The sequence below is a fragment of the Magallana gigas genome, chromosome 9 (genome assembly GCF_963853765.1).
Source record: "Magallana gigas chromosome 9, xbMagGiga1.1, whole genome shotgun sequence".
NCBI lineage: Eukaryota > Metazoa > Mollusca > Bivalvia > Ostreida > Ostreidae > Magallana > Magallana gigas.
The window spans coordinates 18,977,586-18,989,763 of NC_088861.1; the positions used below are offsets into that span (position 1 = coordinate 18,977,586).

The 12,178-nt window shown below is 33.1% G+C and overlaps 1 protein-coding gene across 4 annotated transcripts in view; it reads right to left on the reverse strand.

Moving 5' to 3' along the window:
* The window catches only part of LOC105338218 (PR domain zinc finger protein 1), a 39,213-nt gene that overhangs the window by 13,205 nt on the left and 13,830 nt on the right, over positions 1-12,178 (reverse strand). For 2 of the 4 annotated variants that reach the window (XM_066070845.1, XM_011443221.4), the window contains exon 2: positions 6,972-7,138. In XM_066070845.1, coding sequence (XP_065926917.1) covers positions 6,972-7,138 — 167 coding nt within the window. Of the gene's footprint in view, positions 1-431; positions 717-6,971; positions 7,139-11,682; positions 11,984-12,178 lie in introns of those variants that run through there. The other 2 variants (XM_066070846.1, XM_066070847.1) reach the window with 2 other exon arrangements.

Here is a 12,178-nt window from a genome sequence, read left to right on the forward strand (position 1 = left end):
TCTTTTAATACCCCCCTAAAAGCACTCTGAGGCAATCATTTGCATGTGCATGTCTTCGACAGCCAATGAAATAAAAGCAAGAACATAATTTCTTTTAATCTCAAAAGCCCCCCTTGCATCTGATAAATTGATCATTAATGCTCAGTCGTTTTAGATCAAAAGTTCAATGAACATTTTTCATCTGACAGACAGAGAGAAAGAGAGAGAGACAAAATAATCATTTTTATCATAATCACAACATTTTTGATTTTATCAATAAGATTAATACACAAATATGCATTTTTTGATTAATGTTAAAAACCAGCAGATGATCCTTGCAAATAGCCCTGTCGTACAAATTGATCATGGATGGGCTTTTAATAGCTACCATGCATCATTTCTGATCTTTCATTCATAAAAGTTTTTCAGGAGATTATCTATGTAGCACTGACCTGCGGATTTTAGTGATAAAATTCACACCAAACTCCCCTATCCGTGAAAATGACCACAGTCGAGTCACGAAGCAGTAAAGTTTCACCGTATGGATCCAACTGTTCTGATAACCACTGGCTGTTTGCCCCGATCTAGAATTTCATTTCCTATTGCTTAAATACCCACTTATAATTCTTTCGATTTGCATCTTCAAAAGTTGATAATCTTCATACATTGAGCTCTTAAAGAAAAATGACCTTCCTTTGCTCAGTTCTTTTACTTTCAAAATGATAGAAAAAGATTGGGCGATATCTTTTTTCCTCCCTTTTTTTTTTTTTTTTTTTTTAAACGGCGTTTGGTTGGGACCTCCAAACCGTGCAGTCGCCACACCTTTCACTTTTATATGCAAATTAGCTGTGACGATTAAATTTAATACATATGAACCTAATTCCAGTAACACTACACCTATTGTATGAGAGTGATGGTCATAATTTAAATATTTAACATTAAGTTCTTGCATTCATGTGAACTTTTTTTTCTCTCTTATGATAGACCCAATTCAATAATGGAACCCTATCTCTTCTCTTTTGTAAAACTGACAAAAGATGCATTTATCTGCTGTTCCTGAAATGCCTATTTAAAAAAACAAAAATCATTTTAATTTTCAAAAGCGGATAAACCCGAGGCAAGGTGAAAGTCAATTGCTATTGGGAAAAAAATAATAATAAGGAAATTAGGCCCTCTCGAAGGTCAGCAGTAATACATATCAGACGAATCGACAAAACATTTTAGCGAGAAAATTGACTAAAAGTCGCTTGTTGGACAATTACGGTTGAAGAGGGGCGTGAGTGATTGACACAAGGGGAGGGAAGGAGAGTCACTCTAACAAGAGTGGCTTTCAATGGATACAGTTTATCTGCTCCGCTAATTCTTGACGTAATTGCAGGTAAAGCATAGCTGGTGATATTTCACGGCAATTGAAAGTTGAAATCACACACAGGAAAGAAATCAACGCTATTTTTGTTATTCCTTCAGCCCTTCTATTTATCAACTGTCTGCAAGAAAAATATGCCCGTTATTGGAATTAAAAAGAATTCCCAAATTATGTCTTCCCCTAAACAAACGAAGACATTGAAATCGACAGAAAATGACAAGCACAAGACAAACTGATTCTCTACTTCATAACTGAACTTTGACAAAAAAAATTGTTTTTTGGCTGGATTCAAATTATAGACTTGTAGAAAAAAGATTGCAGAAAAAAAGATTTCTAAAGCAAAATGCCCCCTCTTCAGATGTATGCAAACAATTTATGCCTTTCACACCATTCTAAGATTTGTTTATTGAAATGAAAATTTGTTCAAAATTTCAATTTCACATTGGAGTGGTTTGATGTTTGGAGAAATTGAAAGAAAATAAAATTTTGTCTGAAAGTCTCTCCAAATCACAGGTCTCTCTTAACAGTCGGCCTCTGTCCAACGCTCTGTCTCTGGCTTCAGAGGGGGTTGCTTTTGTTTGTTGCAGTGTTGCTGTCTCTGGTTGCAATATCCCCAAGGAGCCACTAATTACAATGTCTGCACTACTTAAAGTTATTATCTATGTGTGTATCAAATACATATGTATATATATATATTTAGCCAAGCCAAGATCATGGGATGAAAACCAAGTAATGTTCTATTATTTGTCCCCCCAAAAAATAAACTTTCTGTGAAGAATGCTAGCTTGTAAAATGTAGCAAATGCTACTCCAAAATCTAAATACTTAGTATAGCTATCATATATGAGTAAACCTAATATTTTTTACAAAAAAGTGTCAACAGAACCCTCCATTTATAGAAATTCAATGAAAATCTCCAAATATTTTACTCTTATTTTCCCCTCAATTCAAGTTAATTATAATTGATGTTACAAAACAGAAGTTTTTTTTTGGTAAAGTGGGCTTAGAAGTTTATAAGGGGAGGTTCAACGTTTGCCTTTTCCGAGACATATAACTATCATTTTCCCATGATGGAAGTGTGATCGTATCGTCGATAACATACAAAGCAGATTAAATGTCTTGATCTCATTATGTGATCAACATTGTAACGCCAAAAAGTGACAATGTAAAGAGGCGCACAATGACTTTAAGAGATATTCACATTGTGCAGGGAGATATACAAAAGTAATTACTTTACATGGGAAAGGAAAAAATATAATTGAATGAAAAAAAAACCAACAACTTTAAATAAGATAACTCTCTGAAAAAGATTTTATCAATGGTATTTATAGAATTAGGAAGGTAACCTAAGGTTTGAGGAGTAAAACTCATGAGAAAAAATGTTTTCCTCTGACAAATGTTTGTGAATTTTGTAAAGACAAAAAGATTTTCTCTCCCCTACGCAAGGGTCAATTCGTTATTGCGGTCTAGATCTGATGAATTTGATTTCACAGTTAGATTATAATCTGGGCAAACTTTTCTGTTCGATTGAATAAATATGAATCATCGGGACTGGGCGATTTCGTGCTGTCTTTTGGTAGGCGATGTCTTTATTACATAGTTACGGACCTACATCGGCAGTCTATGATTTCGGAATCAGGAATGACAGAAATGTTATTGACAAACAAACCTCGGTGTGTGAAGATCAATAAACTAGCAGGATTTGGAGACACCTTTGCCGCGATTAACATGGATTATACTATCACTTTCTTGATAGAGAGTGACAAGGGGGGAAAACAATGTCATCATTCGGCAGGTTTTTCTTTCGCATTGGTTTGATATGGTCAAGGATTCCCGACCCATCTGTTGGTATTTCATGACAATTCTCGCATACTATTCGCCTCTTTAATGGGCTGATGTTTGCACGGATTAAGTAAGAGTAAAGATAAGGGAGAAAGTTTATATACACTTTCAGCCAATATCAACTTTAGTTTATAGAGGGTATTTAATGAAACATTTATTCCAAGGATTTGACTCCAAGTGGTTCACAATCAATTGAAACATGTTTCAACTCAAAAGAACTTTATTTAATAAGCTACTAAAACTAATATAATACACACCTTCGCACAAAATAGCATGTAAAATTCTAAATCTGTTTGAAAATTACCTTCGGTTTTATCGAACGATTCTCACTTCTGTATCTTAAACGGGAATTACATGAAAACTGGCAAAAATTTTACATGCATACAGATGACGAAAAAAGTCAAATTCAAACTCGGAAAAGTGTGTAATTGACTTGTGTATCATGGGTCCTTATCTCGTTTATCGAAACCTCAAATCTCTTGGATCAAGCTAACATCTCCCTTAATTCGCTAATTCTATTTACTTACGCTGAATGAAAAAGCATCAAACATTTTTTTCCCTCCCCCCTTGGGTTTTTGGCTCCTGATTTTCAAGAGGTGATAAAATTTGCCTTATTCCAAACTTAAAATTTCTGTTTTTATAAAAAATCTATGGTCGGCAATCATCATCAGCTAATACGACGAATTATACTCGCGACCCATCTGTCTGTATTCACGGAAATTTGGGATTTAGCAGTAAATCGAGATCAAAAGGCTGTAAGCCCATGGATGGAGCAAAGCAGATAGCAGGCTACTTGGGATAATCTCTAAAGAAAATTGAAAGTTTTGTGGAGTTTTAGTTGACCCATTTATGATAGATAAATAAATGTTTGAGCATTATTGAATTTAGTCAGCTTGAAATAATTAGCTAAGGAATTGGATTTTGTTCAAACTGGTATTGCATCGATATCGTAGAACAAGTTTAGAGATGTAGATTTAAAGATAAATACTTGGAGAAATTATTGCATGTTGTATACAGTACCTGCAGAATTACAAACCAACAGGCATTTTTCAAAAGTATATCTTGTTGAATTTTAAAAGTATATCTTGTAGTATGGAAAAGCACTAAAAAAGGTATTTCCATTTGGAAATTACATAGAGCAAATGAATACCAAAAAATCTTTTTTTTTAATATATAAAATTGCTCATATATAATTTATCTGTAACAAATGCAGTCTATTTATTATTAAAACGATTTTCCCATAATATTTCATGACTTTTTAGCGATATCCTCATGGATTTAATTAGTAACAAATATTTATAAACATCTACAAACCTCTTTAATTTGTCCTAACCTATCCTATATATTGGAAAAAAAAAATTAATGACATTATTCTCAATCTGGAAACTCATTTATACAAAATATATGCCTCAAACAATGAAATTTATTAAATATTAGAAACCAATATCTGATGACTTTGTACACACAAGCCCTGATCAAAAATTTCATTTTGTGGGTAAATGCACATCAAAAGTAACAATTTAATTGACAGAGAGAAAAAGAGAGAGAGAGAGAGAGAGGGGGGAACTAGAAGAAAAATAAAATGGAATTTAAAAGGAAATTAGTATATCATTTCAAAGCAAACCCAGAACAAAATAGAAGAGTCTTCCCTTAGGCCGACCAAAGAATTATAATTTATTTGGTGTCTCTACTCTTCTTCATTACTTTCAAGTGAAGATCATTATCGAGTCCTTTGAAAGGTCTTGATGAAATTTCATTCACTGTATAAAGACACTGCTCTCTACTTAACCACAAAACATGTATGGGATCTCGTCACAGAAAGAAAAAAAATAATAATTCAAAAATAATTTTCGGAAAATTTAAATAGGAATTAAAAACGAAGATGTATGTAAGTGAATCGCTACTTTGTCGTCAATAATGGAGGCTTTTATATTAAACGCAGATAATAAGTGCAACTTAAGTTGTCTAATCTTTTTCACTTCATTGGAATTAGGCAACAGTTTTTTTTTTTTTCGTTTTTTTTTATGATCTCGCAATGATCAACTTTCTATTAACCAGAGAGAGAATACAGATTTTATGTATCAAAAAAAAAGCATTTGAGTAAATGGTAACAAAACTGTGACATGTAACCGACTGTCATTCAGTATGCACTGTGAGTAGAGGGAAATCCTCCCTTGATTGAGCCGGACTTGCAGTTCTCAAAATGTCTTTTTCTGTAAAATGTCAACAAGTGCCATATTGTTCTGGTAGTGAAATGATGCCTCCAAGGACTAAGGTCCATATTTAAAGAGAGAAAAAAATAAAAATCATAGTATGAATTTTGAATGCCCTTTTTTTCCACTCTAAACCACCTACCATTGTGGGGTGTTTTTTTTTTGGAAAGTAAGTTTACAAAAATGTTCAAATTGAATAAAACTTTTGTGTATAAAGTTTCCCCTTTATGTAATTAGAAGGGGGGAGTGGACTTGCTGAAGATACTAAGGAAGGGACAATCAGTAAGCCAATATAAAAAGACAAAATCCAAAAGGGACCGCTACAGCTGCCAAAAAAAATGTTTTCTTTGAAGGGTAAAAAAAACCTCTGATCTTGCTTTCTCACAAGTTTGTATGAAAACCTCTCAAAAGAGTTGAACGCTGTCCGTTTTTTGAGGCCTTTTTCAGTTGCGGTATAATAACACAATATAACGGTCCCCCCTCCTTTCAACCCGGACTTTGATATATTAATCTAAAGATGTCGCTTTTAAACACCAAAAAAAAGATTTCTCTCTTTGCTTTCATTTTCCTCTTGTCTTGTTCCTATTTTCTCTGAGCTAAAATATCTTGAGGAAAAAAGACTTTTCTTTTGCGACTAGTTCAAACAGTTTTACCCCCACAGAGAAACGAATACAGAGAAGGGCGGAAATACAAGAGATAAAAGTCTATAATTTTCTCTTCTTTCCTTAAAAAGGTTTGTTTGCATCTATGACAAAAAAAGTATGAAATGAACAAAAGAAAACACTTCAAAAACTACTTTCAAATACACAGGAATTAGTTCCTCAAACTTTTCCTGTATCTTTTTTTTTTCACTGACGATAAACCTATAATTATACATTGAAAGTTTGCATTGAAAGTTCTTATGCATTCTTGATATTAAGAAAGTTCACAGCATTGTGAGAAACAACAAATGAATATTTCCTCATGATTTGTATAGTTTTTAGGAATTTCCACAACGCAGGATGACCTATATATAACTTTATAAAGAAAGTGCCGTGCTGTAACCATTGTACACATCAAAATACATGTACCGCCTTTCAACAAAAATCATTGTAACAAAGCTTGATTGAATATAGATAAATTTGTTTTCTACAGACCCATACCTATTAAGTTGCTTTAATAAATTGAACACATCTTTAGCTATTTCATATTCTAAGATTAATCAACCTTCTGTAAATTGACATTAAATCTTACAAATTTGACAAGATTTTCAAATTTCAAATTTTTCAAAAACAACAAAATAATCAGATCAGCATTATACCTTTCTTAAAAAAATTTAACATATCTTGCCTTTTTATACTTAGTTTTTTTTAAAAAGAATAACAATTAGAGTTAAATCATCTCTCTAGTAACCAAAATGTCAATAACCGTCAATTCCTAAATCAAATAGCAATAAAAAGAATAAAAGAAGATACATCTGTTAATTTCCTTCCTATATGAGTACTTAGACAGACTGATAATATCAGCACAACTGCTTATACAAAACACTCTAAATCTACTCATATATTGACTCGGTTCAAAACTATAACTCACATTGTTAACTTGGTTCTGTGAGGGCTTCAGGGTCAGGTTTCTGGGTAGGGAGGCTTGAGCACGGTTTGGACACACTCGATCGCATGCCCGGTCATGAACGATGTACACAGAAAACTCCTCGAACTCATCCTCTTTCAGGTTTGAGCTATCCCAGCATTCTTCTAAATCTACAAATAAAAGAAATTTGAATTTACTTATAGTTTTGCTCTTGCAAACTTAATTTTAATATTATCTATACTCCATGCATTTCAAAAAGATCTGTATATGTTTCTCCACAAACAGTTTTAAAAAAGAGAAGATACTGAAAAATTAATAAACTGTCAATTCATTTTCTTGGAGTTTGTGCCATTGTTGTACCCAATAAAGCTTATAATTTTGTTGACCTTGAAAGGGTGGGTGGAAGGGTTTATTTACAAAATTCAAATTTCGTTAAACTTTAATTCTAAAAATCATTTTAGAGGTACTCAGGCTCTCAAACTGAGAGTTCATTGGGGCAAAGTCTCTCTCCCCACATTTGCTGGAGTGTTGAGAAAATTTGAACCTGGTTGTGGAAAATTTAGGCCTGCATGCACATACGAAGAGACAATCATGTTGTATAATCTGAAGTATCAAAATTTAAGCCCTGTCAAATTATGAAAGTTTTATCAGCTTTTCCCCCTGGAAATTTGATAAATACTGTGGAAGTTTGTCCTCCAAAAGGTTCAAACTTCAGCAAAACACTTGATACCGGTCAGTTTCTCTATCTCCGCCGACTGAAGAAGCCCTTGGGGCCTGACAAATTTGGTACAGACTTGCGGACTTATCAAGCTTATACACAGGGAAAAGTACTTGTTTTATCGCAAAACAAACACCGGCGACAAGAAAACTTCTCCCGACATGTTTCCACATCTGCCTCTTGACGAGGATAACTCTCTCTCCCCCATGCAGTCCCTGTACAGAGTTATCATTGGCTGAAACCATGATAGCCAAGACCTATCCTCTATTTACATTACTCTAGCTCTCTAGCTACCTGTTACCCAGAATCAAAACTTTCAACATTCACCCATTTTATTAGCTCTCTCTCTTTTCTTTTTCTTTTTTCTCTCTCTCTCTCTCTTTCTCTCTCTCTCTCTTAGATAACTCTTAAAAGAAACTTGAAATGGTACCCTAAAGACAAAAAAAAAGCCATTAATTGATAAAATTCATTAGATTTTGATTTCATTTCAGCTTCTTTATTGTGTCTCTCTGTGTCTGTCTCTCTCTCTCTCTGTCTCTCTCTCTCTCTCTCTCTCTCTCTCTCTGTGCACCCCACTTTTTTTCCCCAACTAATCAGTCAGTTTGCTAAAATCAGAAAGACTGATGACTTGAGTTGTTCCATATTAAAGTGTCAAGTACTGCGATATTTCACGTATTATCTGTAAAAGCATAATTTTTCATTCATTATCTGCAGGTCTCCCGGAGGGAGAGTCCAGGGGGAAGCGAGTTTAAAGCCGCAGTCGAGATCCTGTTTAAGCATTGTATTTTTTTTCTCTCTCTCTTTTAGTTCAGACATCGCAAAGTGACGTCTTCTTCAAAAAAAAACAAAACACGATGTTAGTGAAGTTTACAAGAGCTGATTTAATGAGGCCCTGTGTCCCGACATGATTTAACAGGTCTACGCTATGACAAGATTACAGATTTAATAAATATATTTGAAACGGATGAGCAAATGGTTTAGCACGATCCGCGAATTGATATGGCTCCCCATCCCAGTGGGGTGGAGGTGGAAAACAAAATTTCGTAGTAAATAGACTGAAATAGGTCGTAACACTTATCAGATACAATATTATCTTTTTCGGAGTTTCAAAGATTTAATGAACATGAAACAAAAATAAACACTTTGAATGTTGGTATCGCGTTGTTTGAAAATAGAAAATGTCAGCATTGCATGTGGTTGAGCCCCCATGCTGTTGTAACAATCTTTTCACTTTTTACTTGCAAAAAAAATGAAATTTCCTTCTTTTTTTTCTTCCTGATGGGTTAAAGAGGGTAAAAAGAGATAAGAATTTTATAGGCTCAAGTATTTAATTCAAGAAAAATTATAGCTCATTCAAAACAAGAGTTAGAGTGCATAGTCTGATCTCTTTGCATCTATAAGAACCCCCGACTTCAAACAACTCTCCGCTCCAAACAAACACGAGTTATCTCCCCTGAAATCAGAGCGAATGTATTTTTGATACTACTCACAAAGTGAGCAGTCCCGATCTTTGAAGGCCAACACTCCTCTCATATTTCTATGATTAATATGCGTTCCCTTATGATAAATATGTTCCTTTATGATTAATACACTCTGGCAATTTTTCCTCTCCCACACCCATTTTTTTTTTAAATTAAAAACAACAAAAAACAAAAATAAGCCATATCCCTATATCTCACTTTTTCCACCTTTTAGAGTTTTTTTTTATCAATTCATTTTTTTAAGTAACTACTAAATTTTATCAGTATTTCTATTTTTAAAAAAAAAAATTAAATTTTATAAATTAGCCAGAAGACTGTCACATTAATTGAATAGATACTTTTACCAAACTGTCTCAAAATTACCTATAATTTGTGACACTCAAGTTTACAGTATACCTTTCATATATATATTTGTTTAGAATAAACATATATGCAGCTTTTTTGAATAGACCCCAAAACATGGTGCATTGCAAATTGATTTGAGAACAATTCATAATAAAAGAAATGATAGAAAGCATTTTTCTGCTCTGTCAATAACTTAGGTAACACATTTTCTCGTCTTTATCTCCTTTTCAGAGTAAAAAACTAACAAACAAATTAATAAGGGGGAAAATACTTTTCATACAAATTTAATGTCAAAGCCTGTGGTGCAACAGCCCTTCATATAGCCATCAAGAATAAGAGAAAAGAAAAAAAAAAATGTGTTTTAACCAAATTAGGGAAGTTATTATCTATTCAACAACTGCTGGGCTCATTAGGGAAAAGCGAGCATTTTTTTTCTTTTTAATGTGCGATCAAATTACACATACAGTGTTCTGAAGAATATACATACGGAGCGACCCTATAAATCATTAAGGGGAAATGGGGACCACGTTAACCTCTCTCCCTCTCAATGGCCTATAAAGGGAAAAACACGATACCGATCAAAAATCATTTGGGAAGTGAATGATTGCTTTGGTAACAGATTGGACCCGGAAAAAAGATGTATTTACTAATCATTGGTCAGATAAGAGATCATCATTTAAATTACAAATGTATCTCTAAGATGCTGCTACTGCTGCTGCACTATATTTTTTATGAGAGAGAAAGAAAGAAAGAGAAAAATATAGAGTGAGGGCATTCAACTATTGAAAATTCTAATCTTAAATATATATTATAAGCTGTTCTCTCTCTCTCTCTCTCTCTCTCTCTCTCTCTCTTACTCTCTCTCTCTATTAACATGTATTAGCAATTGCTTCTCTAGTGTATCAGACTAGATATCTCTCTCTCTCTCTCTCTCTCTCTCTCTCTCTCTCTCTCTCTCTCTCACGTAAGAGAGTATGGTAAATTTCAATTTACACATCTATCATGAATGGAAAAGTGAATTTGAGCGAAACCCTTTTAATCTCTGTCTTTATCTGCGGAGTATCATCTTGGGATAATCTGTAAGCCATGCAACGATGGCCTTAAACCACACTAACCATTCATTGTAAATAACCTCTTTGCTGATATAATTATGAGCTTATAGCACGATTGATAAAACAAAATCACATGTTTATGTTTCGATAAAGAAGTGACTCGAAGTAAACTGTAGTAGGGATTAGTGAAGGTACTTGTACACTGCTGAATGAATTATGCTCAATGAAAACTCCGTCGCTGCAGTGAATGTGCGATACAGGATAGATACTAGACAAGTATTGAGACAATCTGTTTACTTACTATCATTTGCAGCCTTATGTAAATAAGGCAAATATTTAGATATATTTCAAAAATGAAAGTAAAACTTTTAATCTTAAATACACCTTAAATAATGCTGCAATTAGAAAAATTAATCAAAACTTGGGATAAACTTTAAAATATGAAATGAAAACAGAAAAATTCATTGAAATCTTTAAGAAGAAAAACAAGGTTTTTCCAAAGCTGCAACTTTAATTATTTTTATGAATATCAGGAACTTTTTTTTAATAAAATGAGAAAATGTCAACAACAAAAATGAATTAACTCTGATTTGACCAAAATTGAGTTCTGGTCTTCTTTTAAAAAATCTAATCAATAAATGTAAAAGTATTGAATCAGAAAAATCAACAAGGACAAATTATCTTTGTCAAAAAAATGAACAACTGTGATCAACTTACAACCAACTTATCTGTTATTTCTATTTTAACAAAATTGCAGTATCAATTAGCATCATGCACACATATTAATATTTCATTTAAACTTTTCATTACCTGCTGTAAACTATTTTCCCCTGGCCTTCTTGCATGACTGAGCAAGAAGGGTATTTAAATTCAAAATTCATATTTAAAGTTAAAAATCATTTACCTTTACAAAAAATCTTTTACAATTATAACAAATATATCTTTTTTTTTCACTGTCAGTATCATAAAATAAAAACAGAAAAAAAAATTTAAATATTCAAAAGTTTACATTAATTAAGAAATCAAAATAAATGAGGAATTCAAAATCATCAATAAAATCTTTAAAATATCTTAAGTTATTGAATTTAAAAAATAAAAATAAGCCATATTCAACTCACTTCGAAATCTTCTGGGGTCTTTAGTGAAAAGCATTTTCAGAAACTGCTGTAGCAGACGGATAACACAGGTAAGTAATATAAAAGCTTTCTTTTCAAATAAAGCAGTTTTTTTTTAAAAACCCGAGGCAGGGTGGCAGCAGTGAAGTATTTAAAAACCCAAGCCTCCTCCTCTTCTTCAAGAGATGCGGTATATATTATTGCAACAAATTTCTTCACTCCGACGATAATCCAGGTGTGTTATAACGGACAGAGACACACAAACTCCACAATGATTGACACTCGCTCTCAGATTGTTTTTCTTCAGGTGTGATACAGAGATAGGCTACCCCCTTAGTTATCTCCATGCAGTGTTTTTACCTGGCCGTCCTTCCCTTGGACCCTTTTGCTATTGTAATGTATGATATGGCTTCTTCGATCCAAGGGGGCCAGTCCATTCTATTATTTTTTCAAAGAACATGATAGAGAGAAAAAAAAATTCACCTGAGGTATTATTTAT